We start from the raw sequence: 24,084 nt of genomic DNA on the forward strand, positions 1-24,084 counted from the left end.
TTTGTCGCTCGAAAGGCGTTCCGTCGTTAGAGAGAACTAGTCGAAACGACGAGGCAAGTCGTCGACTTACCGGGTTGCTCGTTGGCGCTGGCTCCCTCGGGAGTGTCGATGCTGGGCTGCTGACTCTGCGTGCCCTCGTGTCGCCTCGGCGGGATCGGCTGCTGGCCCAGCTCCGGCCCCCTGGTCGGCACGCTGCTCGCCCGCTGCAGTTGCTGCTTCCTCGACACCTTGGAGACGAGGGCCGTCGCCAACGGGTATATGGGATTGGTGCCGCTCCCGCTCCTCATGCCCGAGGTCGAGGACCTCGAATCCGAGAACGTCTTCCGCTTCTTCCGAAGCGCCACCAACGCGCCTAGGCCGTGAGGGAACACGTGATGCCCCTCGTGGTGGTGCGAGTGGTGGGAGTGATGGGGATGGTGCGTCGGTTGGGCGTCGTTCCCGCCTTGTTCCAGCGACGACTTCGAGTCGGTCGACCCCTCGGATCTGGAGCCCCCGTCCTCGGACGCGGGCGAGTACACGGAATCCTCGGAACGAGATCTGCCTGGAAAAGAGAAAGGGAGGAAAGGGGAAGGAAGCCTCTTAGTATTCGTTGCAAACAGGGGACAAAGAGGGGACCGATTCGAGATCCGTGGGAAGACTCGACTTACCGATCAGCCTGGAAACCTTGCCCCGAACTTTGGCCGCCTCGATCAGATTCTCCCACCTCTTCTTCTTCGAGCTCCCTCTTATCCTACGGCTCTGCCTGCTCGTCCCGAGGCCGGGCACGCTGTTCGTGCTCGTGTGGTGTGGGCTCTTCTTGGGCGTCGTACCCGGACCGAATATGCCGCTCAGCGTCGAGCCGAACAGCTCGTGCGAGTTCTCCTGTTGCGCTTGCTGCAACGAAGCTGCGAACTCGTCGACCGGGGGAAGGGAGCCGCTTCCGCTCGGTTGAGGGGCGATGTTGAAACCCTTCATCAGCCGCCGCTCCTTCTGACGATTCTTCTTACCCCCCGCACCTATGGACAGCTCTTTAAGGCTACCGTCTATGGGGCAGAGAGAAAAACCAAGGAGCTACTCTAAGCCAGACGACTACTACTACTAAAAAAAGAAACAAAAAATTTAAACGAATACTCGCGATTTTTCGAAAACCAATTCGATTCGAATTCTCGCTCGTTAGTAGCGTCGGGTAACGAGGCAGGGTAACCAACTACGAAACAATATTCGCGCTAGACGATCCTTGATCGCATTAATTATTCCACCGGAGTTGGTCGAATGATTAATAGCGTTCCGTGGTGGTAACGAACTTGCGAACTTTCATTTGCGAGGGATGAAGCGCGCGACCCTTAACGTCGTAGTCGTGTCACGACGCGAGGATTTCGCCTTATAAAACTCGACTCCGCTTTATGCATTTACGAACGAGCAACTCGGCAAGAAGAAGGTTGCAAGTAACCTTGGAGGAGGGAAAGAAGGAGAGGGCGAATTTATCGAATTTATTCGGTTTTCATCGAGTTGCTCACCGGTTCCGGTGCCGCTGGCTGTCGAGGTGTTCATCCCGGAATTCTTCAAGATCTCGATCAATTCGCAACGAAGGGCGCTGATGTCCTGTTTGATCTCGTTCACGTCGTCCTCGGTCACCCCCTCGCTCTCCGCCTTCCTTTGCTCAACCGTCACGTACCTCCTCACCAAATTTCTCATGATGCTCTGATACCTGAAGTCCCTCTCGGACGCCTGCTTAACCTTCCTCTGTCGGACGAGATTAAATCAACGAGATTAACGATTCCTCGTCGGAAAAGCTGGAATGTTTGCGGCCGAATTCTCACTCTGATCGTCCTCATGTGCTCCTTCTTCGCCGCTCTGCTGTGCCCGCACAGTTTCCGATACAGCCATTGACCCATGTACCACACGCTCTTCGGGGTGGGGATGATGTTGAACGGGGGTGGGACCGTGCCACCCTCCTCGAAGTAGCTGATCCAAAGCTTGCTCCTGGCGAACTTCCACTCGATGTCGGCGCGTTCCTTTTTTGGGGAGAGGAGGGGAGAGAAGAAAGAAAGAAAGAATTCGCGCGATCGTGGCCGTGCGATAACGAAAGATTAAATGTAGCGACACTCACGGAGATCAATTGGTAGGAATGATTCATCATGGCGATCAATAGATTCAGTAAAACGACGATGTTGATCACCGAGTACGTGCCGAACATTAGCATACCCCAGAACCTGGTGAACGCTTTGATACCGTCCAATTCGAAGCTCTCGAGATCGACCAGGCCGAAAACGGCCCAGAACAGGGTCTGCGTGGTTTCGAACAAGCTGTGCACGAAGAAAATGGTTTAATCTTTATAAAATTCCTCGCTGACTTATTTATTTGCGCCTCGTCTCAGACTTAATTTAACGTATGCAACGTACGTACGTACGTTTTTCTGCGAAAAACTCGCAAGCATTTCGATAAAAAATCGTGGGGATCGACGAGGAGTGAATTCTTACTTTGCAAATCGACGCCAAACGATGCAAGCGTTTGAATCGGTGGTGACGCTGGCGTTAGGGGCGTACGACATCGCGGTCGGGCATCTCTTCTTCTCCATATCCGCGTAATACCACAACAACTGGTTCAAACCTGGATCAACGACAAAAGGACCACGTCGGTTTCGCCTTCGCGAGAGTTTCTTTTTTCTCCTTTTTCTCTTCGAACGAATCCCGATTTGAATTAAAAAAAATGAGGAGAAAAAGAAAGGGGAAAAGACAGAGATTTACCGCACGAGAAGGCGAACAGCACCAGCACGTAGAGGAAGAAGAACTTCATGATGTCCATCACCATTCTGGACAGGGAGACTTGCAGGGGGCCGAGATGAGGATTTACCGAGAAAATGTAGACGAGTTTCAGGGAGCTGGAAGAGAGTAGATCGATAGTACAGTCGCCCGTTTGATCGTACGCGCGCGTACGAAAAGGGGAGGGGGTGGCGAGGACGGGGAGGATTGAAATTCATGTCGAAAGAGCGATCTTCCTAATCGCATCTCGCGGATTTTTCACGAGGCGTCGCGCAAAAGGACGTCACTCCAAAAAGCGCTTCGCGATTACATTTTTTTTCTTCTTCCTTTTACACCTTTTTGCAAAATTAACGGGGAGGAGGAAAAGCGAATTTGGAAGCGAGATAGAAGCAGGGAAAGACCTGAATATGTTGGCGGCGGAGAAAAGGCCCTCTGATATGAGCATCGGGTCCCACGTGTCCCACTGTTCGCGTTGGAGCTCGAAATCTGATCCCGATTTCTCGATCTCCCACTTGACCCTGTAGTAGGCGACCACCCTTAGAGCGGCGGTGGCCACGTACAAGGAGTTGGTCACGAAGTCGATCACGTTCCACATGTCGTTCACGTACTCCTCGAGGCCGACGTCCCACAGCTGCTTCACCTCGGACCAAATCAGGCCCGATACCCACGCCAGGATGAACCTGCGAAACGCGTCAAATTCGAAAAGAGAGAGGTACACTCGGCTCACGACTTATCGTTATCCCCCGATTTTCAAACAAATTGGCCGCCCTCGGGGAAATATAGCGAGAATAGTGGCGCTCGAGACGAGAGAAGAAATATCCTCTAGCCTAGAGGATATTTATTTTCCAGAGAAGCGTTTCTCGAGAAAAAGAGAGAGGGAGAGAGAGAAGGTTTTATTTCGATCGAGGAACTCGCTGGATTTTAACTGGAAGCAAAATGTCGTCGAATGGATTCCGGTGCATTAGGGAAACATTTCTTAGGAAAAATAACATGCCGCCTTCCCTTCTCCTTCTTCCAACCCTTTTATCCGAGGCGAGGGCGGTTTAAAAATATCCTCTTACCATTCGATGATGGTAGGCGCAGCTCCCCTTTTCGTCGGCGCTGGCTCCTGCTCCACCACGTCTCTGCCCATCCAATTTCCAATCACGCTCTCTATCCTCTGACTAGCCAGAATCAACATGACTGCGGATAAACGTTTCGTGTTATTTCTCCAATATTCAACGTCGCGACAATGCGCATCCGTACGCAAGATCACAACAAAGTTGTCAACAAGATCGATTCGAAAAAACGATGATGGCGGCGACTGTGCAACGTTCGATCCGAATTTAGATTCATTTGCCCGAGCGGAAGAACATTACGGCTGTTTCGTATGGATTTAACTCGGCTCCCGAATAATCGTCACTGAAATTTTCCTTCGAAAATCCCGACTCGAGAGTTATCGTTAGTCTTCCAACTTCGAGGCCAATTTACGCGATGCCTTGCTCCTTGCAACTCTCTCTCTATCGCCGCCTCTTCTCGACCGTCTTCCCAGTCTTATTATCGTACAAGTTTCCAATCGCTCGAATATCCTGTTTGTGACCGAGTTTCTTCGTTAAAAAAAAGAAAGAAAAAATTCGAATAACAGTTTAAGAAACGGTTTAACAAGGAATTTCGATGGTAATCCGATGGAAATTTCGATTTCAGGGTGTTGGTTTATCGCGAACGGCGGTGGTCGATGCCTCAAATTTAGAGCATTACCGCACTCTGCTATTATTGGTGGTGAGAGGTATTCGCGAGCCGCGGGAGGTATTTGTAAACTGTTTAGAAGCCGGTGTTTGATTCGCTCACGTGCCGAAAGGTAAAACACGAGAGACGTGAAAGAAACGAGGTCGGGGATAAACTTTCGTCTTAACTTCGAAAAAGGCGTTACACGCGCGCGCACGCACGCACATCCTTCAAGTCCGAGGCAAAAAAGAAGAAAGAGCACCACGTTCGATTTAATTTTAGAACTAATAGTCGAACTAGAAGCAGAGGCTACTGGTCGATGACGAGATGCGAGACGGATGACAAGAGTAAGAGTGGCGAAGAATGGAAACGGGGAGTGCGGAAATAGGGTGAAAAGTCGAATATAAAAAGAAAAAAAGAAGAAGAAGGGGGGCTATACTCACAGAGGAAGGTGAAGTAGGAGGCCGAGTGACAGATGAACTTGATGAACGGTTTCCTCATGGTCTGGCCGACCACGCAGTGGGGGGCGATGATGTACGCGACGCTGAAGAAGGGAAATAGAACGCCGATCTTGACTATCTCCAACGCCTGGAGAACCATGTTTTTCCTCCGGAATCCCGGAAGACCCTCGTACCAAATCGATGCGAGTAACTGCTGCACGTTAGGATGCGCCACGAACTGGAAATTCCCAGATAATCCGATATTGGTCGACGGTTTCCGGTCATGTCGCTGCCAAATTCTACTTATTACGCTCTAATTTCGGAATCGGGACCGAAACCCCTCCGAGGCCTCCCTAAAGTAAATCAGATTACATCGATACCTCGGTCCGTCGATCGACTGCGCTCTCTCGAAACTCGTATAACTCCAGATTCGATCCCGTCCCGAACGAATCGTATTCGCCTTTTGTTTCACGGCCGTCTTCTTTCAAAAGGATAGAAAGTTTTTTTTTCTTCTCTTTTCCTTTTTCCTTTTGCTTTTTAGAGATTTACCTTCTTCTGTCGAAGTTTGATGGCGAGCTTGAGCCGGTTCAGATGCATCCTCTCGCCGTGCTCGAACGCCGGCCCGGTGGGGTCGTGGTTCAGTAGCACCTCCAACTCGTACGAACTTCTCGTGTGATCCAACAAGGCGGTGGCGAAGTCCTGGCACTGTCTTCTAAGCTCCTGGAATCGCGACATTTCGCCAATTTTTTCCACAACTTTCTCGAGCGCGGCCAACTTTCATAAACAAAAATTCGAAAGAAAGAATTGCTCTTTCCATCCACTCGCTCGCATTTCCCACCACTTCCAATTCCGACCAACTTTCCTCCTACGTAATGCTCCCTCGACCGTAAACCGTCACATGGCCGTCCCGTCGCTTCTCTCCAACGGGGGACGTCGTTTCGAACAAATTCTCTTTCAATACAGACACGAGTGGAAAAAGTTATCGAGCGTTGTGTATCGTGTCGAGGATGGCGATTCTAAGGATGGGCGGTTTCGGTCAGTTGAGAGAGGAGAGGATTGAGGGATGGGAGGGAGGCTCGTTTGTCAATCGAGTTGTCGAGGGACAATCGGTTCGAGACCTTGGGAAAAAAACGCGGAGTAATCTCGTGGAAACTTTATCCCCGCGGAGGGAAGGGGAGGGCGATAATTTATCTCTCTTGAACGTTCGCCGATCGCTTGGAAGATTTAAACGATCATCTCCGCCAATTTGTTCGCCGATGTTATTGCGTTTGAATCTATAAAGGAGGAAGGGAGAAGCCGAGTGTTCGTGTTTAATCCCTTGATTATAAAAGAAAAAGGAAGAGAGAGAGAGAGAGAGAAGAGGAAAAACATGGAAACCGTTGAACTCTGAAAGAGAACTCCGAAGCGATTCGACTATTTCAAACAAGGAAGGTAAAGGAAACGTAGTTTCGAGGATCTTCTCGATGAAATATTCTCTCTCCGTTTCAGTTACGAGGAAGAAAAGTTAAGATTGGAACCGTTGCTCGTTCGATACGATGATGAAAAAAAAAAAAAAAAGAAAAGGGTCGAGAAGAGGGCGGAAAGTTTTTATGCACGAACGAGGGTATATTTATAATTCATCCAACGGTTAATCGTTTACCGATCTTTCCTCGAGAGTTGATCAATTTCCTATTCCCCGACGACGATTTATCTTCCGTTCCATTGTCGAGGATCTTTCGAGATAGAAGATCCGCGTTGATACCAACTCGATCGTTCGTTATCCTACAAAGAATTTTCATTGTGTCGACGTATTTTTCATTTTTTTTTTTTCGAAAAGATACGAAGCGACGAAAACGGATAGGAATTTCGCGCATACCTGCACTCGTTCGACCGGAGTTAAACGCGCCAACCTAAACATTTACGACATCAAAGCGCCACATCAAACTGTGCAAACGTTCGCTAATATCGGCGAGTGGGGCAGCGTACTTTGCTAACGAGACATTAATAACCAACGGCTCGATTCGACCGTGAAATTTTCATCGAGACCTCGCAGACTTTACCAATCGTTATTTCGTTCTCTCTTTCTCGAAAGGGAGAGAGAGGGGGAAGATACGTTTCGAGGTCTTCGTGAATCGTGGAATTAGCACGTGTGCTCGAGTTGTTTAGACGAATTAACAACGAGCCCGTTTACACGCCGAGAAAAACGATGCTTTGAGTCAACAAAGATGAAACAAGCACAGACTGCGTCGTGTCGGAGGATCCGATTTCTTTCGCGCTAATCGACACGTGTCGTCCTTCGATATTCGCATTCTGAAAATCGGCGACCACCGCTAGAAGAAGATATGCTTACGTATTTGCTTCGTAAATACAAATTAAACTTTGTATAATTTGTAAAATTTATTTCGATGCGCGCAATTTTTCTCGTTATTATTTTTAAACGGCGAAAATAACGTGCAAGGGGAGGTGTAATTAACTTTTAATTTTTTTACTACATTTTAATCGACGCAGCTCGTTCCATTCCACGTAGAAAAATATTAACCGGTATAAAAATTATTATTATTTCAATTTTTTTTCAGATTCGGTTTAATACTTTTGCCGTATAAAGAGCTGCATTAATCGACGACGAATATTAAAAATAAGTGCACGATTTAAAACTGGCCCTTTGCGACCCTTATTCGAACAATATCCCGGAACGAATGCACCCTCCCATACAACTTTTATCCGAAATATTTTTCGCCACGAGTAACGACGCTACGAGAAACACCGAAAACGAGACACCCTGTACACATACCCGACTCGCATTATATCGATTTATTTTATTTCTTTGCGTATCCACGAATTTTCCATTCCCAGAGTCTGGAATATCTCCGCGGGGCAAAGGAATATCTCCTTGCCGCGCGAACAAACGGAATAAATGACAGGAATAATATACTGCGGGGCCGAAGAAAGGCTCATACGTTTCAATCTACGTCGAAGAAATACGATACGTGGCTCTCGACACATTCTCTCGATGTGCTCTGCTGTGCCGCCATCCGATTTTCCCAACTTTCGAGGAATCGTGCGCTTTTCTTTTCTTCTCTTTCCTCTCCTTCTTTTTTTTTTTTCCCAAACAAACACAATTTTTTTCTCGTCGTCAACGAGGGCGTTCGTCAACGAACGAGGGAACACCGTGGCGAATTCGGCTGGGGGAAGCGGAAGAAGTAATTGAACGAAGAGGAAAGTGGGCCAAAAGGGTTGAGAAGCGAGCAAACTCCAAAGTTCAACGATTGTTTTATGTAATCTTCCTCTTGTGGCCTCCGTAGTGGAAGGATGGTTAAATTGAACGTTGGACTCTATTTTCCGACGTAATCGGGATCTTTAAAAGGGATCTCAAAGCGGACGAATGAAACTCAAGATATGATAATTAGACGGAGGACGAAATAACATCGGCTTCCCGTTACGTTAAGACGAAATTATTATTATTATTATTATTTCGAAACAGCAAAAACTCGTTTCCGTCTCGTCTAGTTTATGTTCTATATCGGTATTTAAATGTATTTAAAGTTGTCGCGCCCGCTTTTCTCAATTAAAGCGGAGATGCTCCAGCGACGGAGCACATTATTCCCCTCCCTTCTCCCCGAACGGTCGACGTTTCTCTTTCTACGATTAAATCTTATTCATTGCGCGATATTCCGGACGAATATCCGTTAAAAATAAACTCTCCTCTCACCTGGTACTCGCATTTGAACTCGTGCTCGAGGAACGAGAGGCGGCGCAGCTCCCACGAGAGTTCGAACGCCGTCAGGATTGGATCCTTCGAGGAAAGAGCGATCAAGGACGGCGAGGCTAAGGCTCTGTACGCGTTTATTCGACTCCTGGAATGCCTCAGCGAATCCTCCCTCCTCGATGTCACGCACTCGTCGCACCTGTTATACGTGCGCAATGCAGAAATCGCAACAATTTTGATGTTGATGGAGCGAAGATTGAGCGAAAGAGGACAGATAGATATCGAAATATATAATAAATATTAATCATCGGAGTGAAATTTCGGATGGGGAATTGGGCGAAGGTTTGGATTAGTTAGCGGCCACGCACTTAAACGGCTTTAATTTAATTGGCCGGCGCGGGGTTGGAGCAAAGATCGCGGGAAAGGTGGTGGAGGGAGGAAATTAATCAGCGCGAAAGCGTGCACACGTAAAGGGGGAACGTATCTTCTCACCGTTCGAGCCGGATTTATTTACGATGAATAATAATTTCATCGTGGCGGTAGAAAATGGATGAAAGGGGGGGAGATCCGTTTATTCGAGAATCGCTCACCCGCAACGAACATCGTGCGGCATAGGCAACGTGGATCCGCGATCCAGAAGAATCTTAATGATCTCGTAATTGTCTCTGTGCGCGGCTAGGATCAGGGGAGTGATGTCTGGCGTGAATGTGGCTGTATCGGATGGCAGGGCTTCCCAACTCTGAAACAAACACGCGTAAACATGTTTCGCTTCGTTGCGGCATTCCAATTGTTCCTAGACCAAAGAAATCATCGGATTATTAGTCGCTAATATAATTTTTCTTGTGATTCGTTGCGAGATTTTTTTCGTACTAAGAATTTTTTGAGAATTTAAGCTAAATTCGGTGTTTCAATTTCGAGTTAATAATTCGAGTTCGATTTTTGGCGGGAGGCGAAAAAAGGGGGGCACGATAATTATTCCAGCTGCGCCGCGTAAGCCGATTTCTCTTTCTCCGGAAAGAGGAATAAAAGCCGATTAAACTCCCTCTCGTCTACGTTTCCGCGTCCCTTTCTTTTTTTTTATTTTTTTTCTTCCCTCGTCTTTATTTTTCCACCCCCCTGCGCGTGCCCGTTCGAATTTATACGGTGGAATCGTGGTTCGAAGCTTCGAAATAACGAAAATAGGATCGATCGGTCAGCCCGGCTTTCCAGTCGAGACACCCTTTGCCGCGAGCAGAGATCGAACGGCGAAAAATACTCTTCCGAGTATCTGATTAAAATGTGGGTCGACCCATTTGTCGGTGGAATCTACTTAACTATCCTCGTCGTTCGATCCCAGTCGATCGTCGTCGTCGTCGTCATAGGCAACAGCTCGACAATTAGAAAGAAGGGGAATTTCGATAACTGAAATGAAATTGCCTAGGCGGAAAAATGCAATCACGTTGGTTAATTGGTAGGCGAGGTCTGCCGCGCTGCGAAAATCAAAGTATATTCTCTCCGAAGGGGATCTCGACCGAAAGGGGTGTTCTCGAGAGAGGGAGCTTTACGCGAGAACGCGAGTTATTCTCTACTCTAGACAGAAAAGAGAGGAGGAGATAAAAGATCTTGGATCGATACAGTTACATATACTAGACGATGAAAGCGACTAACGTGTGGCTCCCCATTTCGATGAAGACTCTCCTCGTGTTCCAGAAGTACCTCGACCGCCTCCACGAATTCCTCGGAGATCGCGTGGAGGAGGGCATCCTTCGTGTCGACCTTGTGCTCGATCAGGAGCTCCACCATCTCCAGATTTTCGTTATCGATCGCCATCAATAGGGCGGACCGTCCCAACGGATCCACGCAATTGATGTTCATTTCGGTTTCCTGGGCGCTTTGCAACATTCTGCGAACACAACATCCGGCTCGCATCACCTCTTAACGGGGACGAGATCGGTCAGGATGGATGGAGATATTTCGAGGGACCGAGATTCGAAATGAGAATTCCACGCCCTCTGAAACTTTCTCTCGCAATCTGTATTAATTGCATAATCGAGGGACGAGAAACGCCGGTCGAACAATTCCAAGAACCTCGGAATCGCGGGCGATGATCCTAAGGTAATTAGATCTTTCGCTTCGCGCGCGAAATTCTAATGGATATAAATATAAGCCGCGCCTTTCACTTTCCCCCTCGAGATCTCCTCCTGATTCCCGAGAATTAGGCCGCCCGATTTCTAACAATTCGCGTGCGCATCGCACTCTCGTTTGCGATCAAAGCCAACGCTCGCGACGCGCCAATTCCTTTTCGGCGAATTAATCAAACGCGCCCCTCCAAATCATCCAAACGATATGAAATACTCGCTTGCTTCTTCCCAATTTTCCCTCAAATACATACACACACGTATAAATTCCCTATAAAACAAATATTCCCTCGAATTACTTTTATCGCTCGTATTAACATTATCGATAAAGCCTCTACTCGCGTGGTAATAAACGGAAGAATCTACGATATTACGTTCCGAAAAAAGAAAGGAAAAGAAAAAAGAAAAAAAGATCGGAAGACAGAGGCGAGCGCGTGTTCTATTTACGAATGATCGGGCGGGTAGATTCAGACCGTCGGATGATGTAACGAGAATCACGAGTGCCTCTCCAACTTTTCTCCCCTCCTGGAGGGGAGAAACTGGCGCGTGCACGAACAGAGAGAGAGAGAGGTTTTTTTTCTTTCCAGACCGTTGCCACACATCGAGAATTCTACCTTTCGTTACGTTCGTCCTCGTTACGTAATCCACGCCGTATCTTCGAATATTCCATTTTCCAAAGCAAAGAATTTAATTCATGTACATATATGCATGTGTGACTTTTTGCAAAAAAAAAATCTGTATCCCTCACCTTCTGACGGAAGCAACGTCTCCACGCTCCACCGCGAGAAGATACTTTTTCTCTTGATAGGACAGACTGGCCATTTCCTGGTGAGGTCTCACCACGTTCTCTTCCTCTATCATGCCGTGGATGCTGTGCCTCTGCGAAATCATCGTAAAAACGATTTTATTATTATTATTATTATTATTATTATTGTACGCTGCTCGTCCCAACGATACGTTTCGACGAAAAGAAATAAACTTTCTACACGAACACGATATTCATTTCATTTGTCCGTCATTCATCCTCGCGACAGGAATTAATAAAAAAAAAAAAAAGACACACACGTATATACACACAGGAACGCTTTTTCTCTTTCGTTTCGTTTCACTCATTCGTTCCTCGTCGACCCTTCTCTTTTTTTCTTTTTTTTTTTTCGCCTATCCTCGCGTTTCTATGAATATTTTGCTAAATGCGAGTGGCGCGCACTTGTGTATCGTGTTCTATATTTTTTATATATACATACACCTGTGAATAGGATAAGTATATGGGATTGCAGATATTGCAAATTGACTTATAATTAATGATATAATTAACAACTGGCTATTTAAATATGCAGCAGTTAAAAGTTTCCTTGCTCTCTCAGACTTATTTTCTGTCATACTGCTCGGTAGAATTTTTTATAACCCTTCTTCCAAAGAGAAACCAGCATTTTCTGGAGGAATTTCGAGGGATAGAGGGTTATTGATCGAAGGGGAGGAGGATGGGACAAGTCCTGATGAAAGATGGATGAAATTAGGATGATAAATGTACCGCTACGTATATATATATATAGGATATAGTGGCGCGAGAGGATCTCGATCCTTTGGATCGAGGATCACGAGCATCGGGATTTAAAGCGATATCGTTATCCAATTTTTCGATACCAAGTCTGGCGAATACGTAACGGAAAAGAGGTTTGCGTTACCGGGGATACTTTCAACTTTCCGTTGAAATTTCCAAAAACTTTAAGTTTTAACCTTAAATTCGATATCCCTCCTCCAAAGAGGTTAACCAGATTCCCCAAGTTTCCTCCAGCGAAACTGCGCGGAAGGATTAGATCCCTTTCTCATCCAATTTTCGACTTTCCCGCGACTTCCTCTATCGTATCCCGTTATCGTATCGTATAAAATTCATGACCTTTTTTGATCATCATCATCATCATCGCTTTAATCATCTTCTCCCAAATCCATCGCATTTCCAAATTAGTGATCAAAGATCACGTTCTCGTCTCATCTCCGTGTTAATTATTCCCACGGCAGACACGTCTCAATCTAAGAAACGTCTTCCTTCAGTATTCCTCCTTATTTATTCACCTCTCAGTTATTCCCTAAATCATCCACGATCTTGATAACAAAAGCGAAGACGCTCTCGTTCGAAACGATTTGAACAATATCGTGAAATTGTTCTCTAAGGGAGGGAGGGTTGAATAATTATCGAGCAATTAAACAACAACGGGACGGGTTACGAAGATGGAGATGGAAAGAGAATTTTCGACTTTTCGAGGAGAATCGTTGGTGGGCGGCGTAGTTGGAAACGAGTGATCCAAGGTCCGGTCGGAATTGGGACGATCGTAGGAGGCAAGCAATTAACGACTTGGATAACCCTTCATTGTTCGACGAGGCGAACCTCTCGTTACGAGGCAACTTCTTTTTATTTGCCTCCACCGCCATTCGATATCGCGGGAAAGAATACCGATGCAACGTCGGCGTAAAGATCAAGCATAAGCTTGAGAACAATGCGCCATCTTCCTCCTATTCAAACCGGGTATTGCGAGAGCTTTATGCCTGTGTACCTTCTCGAAAAACGAGACCAGTCTTTTCTTCTTGCAACCGGATCCTCGAGGTAAAACTGTGTAATGTACTGTGTGGTCGTACGTGTTGTTACGATAATCGTCGATATTATCGTTTCTTCGATTATTAAGGGAGAAGAGGTATTAAGGGTGGAAAAATTTTACGTATAGATACGCATGGTAAACAAAAAGAAAATATTATATTTTTGAAAAGACATTGATCTCGAGATCAGGCAACACTCAATTTTTATCGCAATTTTGATTTTTTAAAACACGTTTCTCCCTTTTTTCAATATCAATTTCAATTCGATTGAAAACAAACGATTCGACAGCTACGAGTTTTTATAAAAAATGTGTACAATCGACGCGTTGAAACGAAACAATAACGAATATGTCGTGTGAATTTCGTTTATTAAATTTCCTCGTTCCTGTAATCCTGCAATAATTCTCTTAGTTTAAGCGTTTAATTTAAACACGAATTAATTATATCTCGAAAGAAATCGTCGATTAACCAGTTTCAACGAAATTCTTTCAGCGTTGTCATCAAGATCGGAAACAATGGCCTTCATCTGTATACGTTTTCGTCTCAAAAGAACCAGTTCATTTCAAAGAAGATGATAATACATTTCCCTTAGATACCTATATTTTTATTCCACTACTTTCTCACTGCTTTTTTAAATTATAGATAAATACGAGGGAGAAATAAACGCAAGTGCGAACATCCTTCATTGTTGGCGAGTCGAATCGAATGGAAAATGGAAGAGAGTCCCGGAAGTTTGTCGACGAAATTAAAAGACGTAGAGCGCGAGATGGTGGAGCGAAACGATCCGCAAACACGTACTCCTGTTCCTGGCGGAAATGAAATGATCGAAGAGGGTTAAACGCGAGACGAGATCCAGCGGCTAATGGCTGCGTCTCCACCAATTAACCTCCGGTTTCTAATCATAGAATCGGCGCAAGGACGATGCCGTCGCCATATTGCGATGTGCGTGTAACACACACAGATATATACATATATATACATATATATACATATATCTATATAAATGTATATATCTGGTCCCAATGGAAAAGGGTCGAGTGGCAGAGGCCGATAGAGAGGAGGAGGCTGAGCGGAGGAGGTTGATGGACAGTGTTTACCGAGGGTGTGGCGGCTCGACAATTAGGGTGCGCCTTGGCAAACACTCGTTCGCTGTCAGTGTCGGCCCTTGGCACAGTATGTCATCTTCTTGAAGCCGAGAGGGGTAATCCGCGAATATACGCCTCCTCATCTCTGCTCGCTACCCTCATTATTTTCCACCTTCTTTCGCCTCTTTTTATCAACAGGGTTTTCTTCCGTGACCGTCTACCTTCCCATCCGCTCAGAGGGGCGATCCCTCTTCCTCCCTCTCCATTCACCTCTTCCGAATCGTGCATCGCCCCCGCGCCTGCGCGAATCAAACATGATCGCGATGATGGATCGTCACGGGGATGGTAGCATTAGAGGTGGCGGATTCAAGAAGATGATGAGATAGATGCGACAAGATTGGTTTCGATCGCGTAAAACCGCGGGATTTTCGATAAGCTCGGCCGGGTGGAGATTCGGAGACGGTGACGTTTACGAGGTAATAAAAATGGAAGGACGGAGAAGAGCGAAGAGAAAGAGAGAGCGTTTGCTCCGGAGGAAAGTAACGAGAGAAGAAGGCGCGAATGGAAACGGTTTAAAGACGGAGGAAACTGTCCGAGGAAACTGAAACTATCCAACGTAGGAGGAGACTATTCTCAGAGGAACGTCCGATTTCACGAGTTACAAAAGCTGTCTCTGGATCCGTCGTGGGGCGCTTATCATACTGTCCGTCTACCCTACGAGATCAACTCGATCGAGCTTTTTACGAGGCAATAAAAATAAAAGCTTGCCTCGTCCACTCGTAAAAGCGCGCGTATAAGCATACGCCGTTATCTCTACCACCAGCTACCAGCGTGGCTCCGTGAAACAATTTTTTTCGCTCTCGTCTCTTTTCCGACCGAGACGAGAGATACGGGATGCTGGAAAGGTTATTTAATTGGAAATTGGATTCTAGAGATTCGGGGAGAATAAGTTCGCGTAATGATTTCTACAGATCGGTAGGCGATTACGGGGACAGTTTCTTTTTCAATAACGATCTTTAAATTGGTCGATAATGCTTACCTTCACCTTTTCGTCGATCTTTCTGGCAGGTTGGGACGGCGGAGGGGGCGCCTCGGGGTCGAAGCTGACGCGTTGCCCGATACCCCGCAGGAATGCCCTGCCGCCCGAGTTCCAACCCCTGCTCGTGTTGGTGTCCATCCTCAAAGCGAGATACGCGCAATCCTCGTCGGGAGCACCGATTTCTTCGCCGAGACCGCTTTCACCAGGGGATCTCGCGCCCTCGGCGCCGTGCTCCTCATCTTTGTGCGCGCTTTCTGAAACAGACATACGTTTCCTCTTCATCCCTCCGTATCCAATCTCTCCTTCGATACGTTTCCCGAACCGACAACGACTTTCCGATATTTTCCCCTCGCAATGCTCCCCTCAACGCTCCATCTATCTTCGTATCTGCCTTTTATCCCAAGGAATGAATAAATTCGGCGATAAGCGTCGCCTCACCCTCTCTACAAAATCATTCCTGTTCACCAAGGATAGGAGAGGGATTATTAGCCGATTCAAATGCCTCCGATATACGATATTTTTAACCGGTTTCCTCGCAATGTCGCGATATCGATGGTAATATAAATAAAGGCCTGGAGTAAGAATGGCGGGGATCTACAAGTCGCCGCGCGGCACGACTGCGAAGCAACTTGGGATACACCCTGTTGCCAATCCAAACGGATGATGGATCGTGGAAATACACTCACCCTTATTGGTTTCGCGCAAACACGTAGCGCGCGCGCGCCTACGTCGAAGTCGAGGTTTGCGACGTAATTTTCGGGGCCCCTCGAACGAGACATCGATTGCGACGCAATACGCGTTATCACGAAACATTATTTCGAGTAAGATTTCGAGAAATCTCGAGCATGAAACACGTTCGTTTCAGCATGATTTTTTTTTTCAATATCGTGATTAATCGATCTATAATTCTTCTAAACGTGTGAAAAAGAGGAAATTCCCAGCTTCTTTAGGGACACCGAGACCTTTTTCCCTTCCTAAATTTATATTTAAAATATTATTCAACTCCAATTCCGTTAGAGAGGATGATTTTACTTCAGAAAGAAAACAACCCCGTTCCTCTTCCTTTTGATCTTCCATTTCTCTAAATTTCTCTAAATATTAATAGTGGCCCTCGTATATGTAGGTCTCGCTGCAGCATCTCGAGAAATAAAAAATTCAAATAATTGGATGATTAGATTAGGACGAATTATTCATGGCCGATATTCGTTTGCATTTATTATTGTATCTGAAATGAATTGAATTTCAATCGTCGATCCTACAGCAATGCACAATTGACAGAATGCCTATACAACGTAACCCCCATTATACACGTTACGTTTTAATAATTTTATCATAATTAATCAAAAAAAAAAAAAAAGAAAGAAAGAAAAAGAAGCAAACGAAACGATGGAACGGAAAAATGGAGGGTGGGAATGAGAATAAACGATCGAAATAATTCTTTCCTCGGCTATTAATCTCAAGGGTAAATATGTATCACGAGAGCAGCCAGGTTTCATCGTTAGTTTATCGAGCGTCGCGCCATTGTGGCGGAGTTGCGCAACGAGATCGTTAGAAAACCGATGATTTACATAAGGCACGAGATGTGTGCGTGTGCACCGTTATTTCACGCGAATGGATCTCGAGACGATGGCGAAATATATTGCGAAACAAATCGAAATTGAGCCACGACGACGTTCGCCCTTCGTTACTCGTGTTCCACTCGACAAATTTCGCTAAACAGTTCCTCCTCCTCCACCTCCTCCTTGTTGTCCCTCGCCAACAGTTATACTAGTCACAGACGAATGTAAATCTCTCACTGTCGCACCGTTAATAAAGGTTATTTTCAAATTTTACTTCTCCTTGTTGTGATGATAAAAAAAAAAAAAAAAGAAAAATACGTTTCTAGTAGATGTAGGAAAAAGAATCACACGTACGTTTCCAATTACGAGAGGATCGTTCGCGTTTCTCTTATTCCGAGAGACAAAAATCTTTGTTATAATAAACTTTAATAAACTGAAATTTTATTTGTTCGTAAATTGGATTAAACGAGAATTGTTTCCAATTACTGTCAAACATATTAGTCGAGAAATGTATCCCCTTCTCTCCCCCTAGTTCTCACCGTTAACTCGCTTCGTTTGCGTTTTTCAAGATCGCTGATCATCGGTTCGTCGGATTTTTATTATCTCACGGATTGGAAAACAAAACAAAAAAAAAAAAAAACAAAAAAGAAGAACGAAAACTTTCTCGATGAAAAAATACGAACAGGAAATTCGGAGTTTGTATTTCTATCGAAATTAAAAGATCGTGATGGGAAACAGCTGGAAGAAAATCGCGGAAATTTCATGGCAGCGGCGAGATTGGAAGATATCCGTTTTCCAGTGAAAGGGGAGAGAGAGAGAATAAGAGAGAGAGAGAGACGCTACATTTTCCAAACCTTTAACAGTTCGACACGTTTGTGTATTTTTCTCGGAGAAAAGACAGACTTCTTAAATAGCCCGGAGAAGTTTCAGATAGTTTCTTAATACTCTGAACAAAGGGAGTCTCGAGCAACAGTTCTTGCACCGTTTGGTTCGAGCGGAAACTTTTTAAATACATTCGAAACCGTTCAACTCCTTTCCAGATGAACTCTTTCGGAACAACGTAGGTCGGATATATAACGAGAATGTGCAGATCGTAGGAATGGAGATCCCCGATTACTCGAACATAAATTTAGATTAATAAGATAGTTTTCGTTGTAACTATTTTACGATTGTTCTTTCGATTTGAAGACAAAAGGAAAAAGGAAAAAGAAAGAAACGGAAAGAATAGCAAGGAAACACATGATTCGAAAGATAATTATCTACATAGAAACAGGGGGATTCACGATTACTCAAAGATAATTTCCGTTGTAGCGACTACTTTTAAACTATTCTTTCGATTTACAAAGAAAAAAAAAAAAGAAAAAGAAAGAAGAGAAGAACAAATTTAAAAGCTGGATAACAAGGAGAGACATGATTCAAAGGATAATTATCTACATAGAAATAGGGAGATTGGATCAACTACTTTTAAACTGCTTTTCTTTCGATTTGAAAGTAAAAGAAAAAGAGAAACGGAAAGAATAACAACGAAACGCATGATTCGAAAGATAATTATCTGAATATGAAGATTCACGATTACTCAAAAATCATTTTCCGCCGTACCAATTACTTTTAAACTATTGTTTCGATTTGCAAAGAAAAAAAAGAAAAACAGAAAGAAAAGGAAGAAGAATTTAAAAGCTGGAACAAGGAGGTACACGATTCAGAGAGTGGTTATCTGCGCGCTGTTCCCTCCACGTTGGAACTTCGATCCCGCACGGGTCGTTGAGCTCACCATGAATCGCGTGTTACCACCGGGACCTAGATCGATAAACACTGTGCATGCGTGTGTGCGCGCGCGCGTGTGTGCGCGACATGCACACAGGACCCGTAATGGATAGACGTGTTTCGCGAACACCATTCGCGAGAGTGTGCGTCGGATCGGAAATAAGTGGCGGTGCCGTGCATCGATACTTGTTCTCGCACGGCGGTGATAAGGATAGCAAGAATTTTTCGGGCGAGTCGGCGGTATTGCTATTATTTTTTGAAAACGATGATCGATAACCGCACCGCTATTTTTCATCGCCCTTCCCCCTTCGCCTTCGTTGCCTCATTACCCTCCACGGTTCGTTCGAGAAGAATTCCGCGACGGCAAATTCTCCGCAACCGCATGTGAAATGAGCCAAGAAGACGCGATATTACGTACGAGCTCGTTTTTCATCCAGCGAATACACCTCTACTCCCTTCCCAAGTCCGTAATTCATCTTTCGCGAGCTTAGATTAAGGGAAAGTTAGTTTCTTTTTTTTTTTTCCAATCAGGATCGAATCAGGATGAAGAATAAAATGAATAAAAGGTAATCTCCAGGAATTCGATTGAAACAAAAAGAGGAACGTGCAAAAACATTATTCAAGGTTTCATCTCCAAAAAATCCATTTCCAAGAATTGAGAATAGGTTAAACGAACGTTATATGATATTTAAATCTGCGATTCAGATATAGGTCAAAGTGACTCGTCTTTCGATCGAAAATTTTTAATCGTGTTTGCTGAAATATATATCGTCGAATAAAGTTACTTAATTACTTATTAAAATGCTCGAACAACATTTATTCGTAGCTATTATAGTCGATCCGATTTCTATATATAATTTCAAAGACCGTTACAATTATTTGGAATTATTATTAACACGTTTTGAGTAATAAATTATCGAAGCGACTTTATTCGTAACTTCAACCGTTAAATTTTACCCATCGTTGTCCTATTAAGAGAATGTAGAAACGATATCACAATGGGAAGAGAGCATCGAGATGCGCGGCTAAATAGTCAATATGGAACTTCTCCGTCCAAGTTTCGAAATCTGCCACTTAATCGACGAATCAGAAGTAGGACGGAACTGCAGATTGGCCTATGCGGTGGCCGAGCCTATGTGTTTTGCACCTGTTGCACATCCCTATACGCGAGCGAGAAATCGTTCCACGGAAATACTCGCCCGTACGTGTTCGCCCAACGTTGCCTCTCCTCGAAACGTTGAAAAGTCTCGCTTCGATTCGTACACGTTCGTTCCGTTTATCGGAAAAGCTCTCTTCTCCTAATCTTTTTCATCGTTGGTCCCGTCGTTTTAACGAACCTCGTTAGAAGAGAGCCACTCGAAGAAGAAACTCGATGAAACAGAGTTACTCGGAATTAATTGCGCGAAAAAGGAAAACACGACGCGATAATTGCTCGGTCCTACGTAGCAAATTTTCCTCGCCGTCCGGAAATTCTAATTTTTGTTTGCTCTTCTTAAACGCCCAGCTTGAACAGATGAACCTTAGAACTGGACGAATATTATGCAATAATTCTCGATAGATGGTGGCAGCACGCGAGTTCATAACTATGGGGAGGTGGGAGGGGGAATTGGCGCGGGGAAGGGCCTCGATGGCCGAACACACTCGTTCGTGCGCGGTTGAATTCGCTGGTAATTAACCGATCGTGCACGCGTGCGTGCACGGTTGCACAGAGAAAAACGAGGGGGCGCGAATACACGCGAGCCAACGGTCGACGGCACGAAAGCGGTAATCGGCCCGATTATAAGGGACGTGCTTTCGCGAGCCGTGCTTTGCTAATAGCTGCCAATTTCGACGTTGCTTCGCTTAATAATTCGTTGAGTTACAAAACCGTCAAACGAGCCTTCTCCCTTCCTCCAGGAGTCTGTTTACGGATTGAATTCGCGGATGAAGTTGCTTAGAAGATATTTCATTCTCTCAGTTTCCTCGATCGGCCGAATTTAAATGAAATTTTTGTAATGAAAAATTTCTACAGGGCGCACGATATTAATATCAATCGAGAAAATTTTCGAAATGGAAAATTTATTCAATCATAGGAGGAGGAAAAAATCTAGAAAGTTTTAGAGAGATACATTACCTCTGAGATTAAACTCGATAAACATACACGCTATAGATACGAAGGATTTGCCCGAATTGTTGACGCGCGCCGTTATCTACAACGCAGCAGCTTGTGGTATTAACCTGTCCGCAAAACGAACAGAATAAACCGCGGAATATTTTGTTCGTTTCGAATAATCCTGATGCTGCTCGTATCGTCCGTTTCCGTTGCAGTGGTAAGCACGTAGTAAATTTTTAACAGATTAAGACGTTGTACGAAGAAAATCCTTGTAAACAAAAAAAGAAACGCGCCTTTTTATTGTTAAACGCAGAAACGGAGAGTCCATAAATCCATCCGCGCGACGACACGGAAGGAGGAAGGGAGAGAGGACAACAACAATCGGAATTTCTTTTCTCCGACCTTTCGCAAGGTCCCTGCTCCTTAACCACTCGTAAACGTCTGGCGCAGCCGGCAGTTTACCCATCAAGGAACCGACAACGGAATAACAGTTTCGCCTAGGAAAGGCGGAGCGATGTAGTTAACATCCGCGGTTCCGTTTTACGACCACCTTGAAGCGAAATCCTGAAGCTCGAACGTTTCGTCGTAAACGAAAAGTTATTCGCGTAAATCAACGGCTGTCGGTGAGGCTAGGCGCGAAGTCAAAGTCATCGTCTAAGCTGTGTTAGTCATCGTAATGAGGCTGCCGGTTCAAAGAACGTATTCGAGGATAAACGAAAAACGGGAGATTTATCCAGGCAGCCAGGTTTTGTCGAAAGACTTATTCCAGACGGCCAACGATGCTTCCACGAAACAGCCAACTATCTTTTCCTTCGAAGGAAGATGAAGAAGTAAGAAGAAACAGCGACGTGGTTATATTACTTCGTTGAACGAAATTACTCGGTTTGGCGGCGTAAACCGAGCAGTCACGATGTTTATTACAACTTTTTTCGAAACGTTGAACAAGCCGTCCAACAAATTTATCAAATTCTCTTGATAAATTTTCTTAAATTTTCCGACTTCCAGCGTTTTTCTCGCTCTCCGAGAGATTGAAGTTTCGAGTCTCAAGTCTCGAGTTCAAGCGACGTCCACGGATTTTTAATTAACGATTTATGGTTGAAACAATGTTCTATCCGTTATATACACGCGTATAATTAACGTAATTAATATGTATATTCGATAGAAATATACGGAAATTTCCAGCGATTAATCTCGGTCTTGGACAATAATTGGAAAAAAAAAACTACCAAGCGCATAATATGTAAGGTGCATAAACACGAACCATATAACTGGCAGGCACGGAAAGAGCTTTATCATCGGCGTGATAAAGGAGAACATTTAATTCCTTTGAAATCTGCATGGAAATGAAATTCCCGAAAGACGGAAGTCCGCACACTCGTTCAAATATCCGGGATTTTTTAGGACGTTCTTTCCACGAGATATAAAAAATGGTCGCTTTTTTTCTTTTTTTAATAGAAGAAATTAACGCGTATTATCCCTCGGCGATTTTTACGACGCGTTCGCGTGTAAACATGCGTGCGGACGTGCGTCGACTTATTTGAATACGAATTGCCGGTGACGGATTACAGTTTGTGAATGTTAACTAGACAAAACGGATGATGTGTGACGTATGCAATCGAATCGAGAAATTCTTCGTACTTATTTTACTAAGAAAATTTATCTTAGATCAAAAATTTAAATTTTGCTTGCGCACGCGTAGAGCATAACGAATATTATAATATACACGGACGAGTTTGTTCGAGAGAAGTGAAATCTATTAAACATTTTTTACTTGGAAAAGTTAAAAATTCTTGACACTGATTTCATCTCTTTCGATTACCTCGTGTATAATCTATCGGACGCATTATATATAAACTTTTATCAGAAATAAGTACTAGATCCTTTCTTGATCGACTGCGTATTTTGATCCATCTCGAAATTGTATTCATGAATTTTCCATGAAAAAAAAAAGAAAAATCTATGAATTCGTAACTTCACGACTCGTTCCCAATTCTTTCGTGTCTTTTCCTTTTTCGAGCTTAAAGAGTGGAAAAAATTGGGACGTTGGAGGGTCGCTCTTGAACAATCTTCTGAGTCTTTACGACGATTTTTTTAAACTTTTTTTTTTTCTTCTTTATCCTTCTCTATAAAAATTTTTTGGTAATTATACTAAATAAACCTTCGATCTCGATTATTTTTTTTTTTTAATATCCAAATTATTAACAAGAACCGTTTTCTTCGAAACAATTTAAGTTAAATTAGATCAGTTCATTTAGAATCAACGTAGATTGATCGAACTAAAGAAAGATTTATTTACTTTCTAATTTTATATTGGGTTTATATTGGGTAATTTGATCGATAAACAACGTCCATCGCGAAATCAATTCGCAACGCTATTCAAATTGTATCTCTATTGAAATTAAACGAAACGATTTATTCCCCTTCGCGATTTTTAAAAAAGTTGGGAAAATACCGAACATAATATTAATCGTGGACTTACACGCGACAAACGTTACACGATTTGGATATGTGAGAACGTGCTACGTTTCATCCTCTCTTCGTTCGTTGTCGCTAAATTCGCGCTCGTCAGTAGTCAATAAATGTCCGTTCAGGATTGAAATTCTGCCAGCTTCGAACCTTTGCCGATGTACCTTCCTTTTTTTTTTCCCTACCTCTTCTGCCCTCGTTTCTCGGCAATCATCCCCTCGCTCTCTCCAATTCCCTCCCTCCCTTACTTTTCGAATCGTAGCCACGATACCTTTATTCGTGTAACGAGTTTCCGTTTTATTTTCGCATGCATATTTAAAGGGAATCGGCTCTCTGGCGTTATTACGTATGAAACTCGTGTAAACCGGCCGTGTATAATAAAGGAACGGTGAGAAGCAAAAATGCGAAGCAGTTTCCGGCGACGAGCTGGCCCCATTTGCCTCGCAAATGAGGAGGAGGAGGAGGAGGAGGATCGATACCTCGTGGATAAATCATATTTGGCCAAGCCAAAGTGTCATCGAACGCCCGATTCGATTTCTCTCGATGATAAAAAATACGCGCGCACAACTTCGATGCGTAGTTTTTGGAAAGTGTTTCATCGAACGAAAAAGGTGAAATGCGATCGAAAGAAACTCCTTCGTCGTTAGATAGATATGTCGAGGCAAAACAAAGATTGGATGGAGCACAGGGAAAACAGAAAACTCGATGCGGATCGATGCGAATAATCCACCGATCAAATTCGTCCTTCTTCTCTTTTCTGTTTCGCTTTTACGAGCCAATTAACCGGAACGAATTCTCGT

General features: G+C 44.4%; 1 protein-coding gene across 14 annotated transcripts in view; it reads right to left on the minus strand.

The window, feature by feature from the left end:
* The window catches only part of LOC108001544 (transient receptor potential-gamma protein), a 75,393-nt gene that overhangs the window by 3,056 nt on the left and 48,253 nt on the right, over positions 1–24,084 (minus strand). For 8 of the 14 annotated variants that reach the window (XM_062071422.1, XM_062071421.1, XM_062071423.1 and 5 more), the window contains 16 exons: positions 15,404–15,657; positions 11,436–11,566; positions 10,191–10,452; positions 9,161–9,309; positions 8,574–8,769; positions 5,435–5,605; positions 4,889–5,123; positions 3,803–3,923; positions 3,143–3,421; positions 2,727–2,860; positions 2,460–2,589; positions 2,090–2,285; positions 1,800–1,994; positions 1,497–1,722; positions 648–1,022; positions 71–541 (listed from right to left, as the gene is read on the minus strand). In XM_062071422.1, the coding sequence (XP_061927406.1) occupies positions 71–541; positions 648–1,022; positions 1,497–1,722; positions 1,800–1,994; positions 2,090–2,285; positions 2,460–2,589; positions 2,727–2,860; positions 3,143–3,421; positions 3,803–3,923; positions 4,889–5,123; positions 5,435–5,605; positions 8,574–8,769; positions 9,161–9,309; positions 10,191–10,452; positions 11,436–11,566; positions 15,404–15,541 (3,409 nt within the window). In that variant the 5' untranslated portion in view covers positions 15,542–15,657. Of the gene's footprint in view, positions 1–70; positions 542–647; positions 1,023–1,496; positions 1,723–1,799; positions 1,995–2,089; positions 2,286–2,459; positions 2,590–2,726; positions 2,861–3,142; positions 3,422–3,802; positions 3,924–4,888; positions 5,124–5,434; positions 5,606–8,573; positions 8,770–9,160; positions 9,310–10,190; positions 10,453–11,435; positions 11,567–15,403; positions 15,658–24,084 lie in introns of those variants that run through there. The other 6 variants (XM_062071427.1, XM_062071429.1, XM_062071424.1 and 3 more) reach the window with 4 other exon arrangements.

Source organism: Apis cerana, linkage group LG2 (assembly GCF_029169275.1).
Source record: "Apis cerana isolate GH-2021 linkage group LG2, AcerK_1.0, whole genome shotgun sequence".
Classification (NCBI taxonomy): Eukaryota; Metazoa; Arthropoda; class Insecta; order Hymenoptera; family Apidae; genus Apis; species Apis cerana.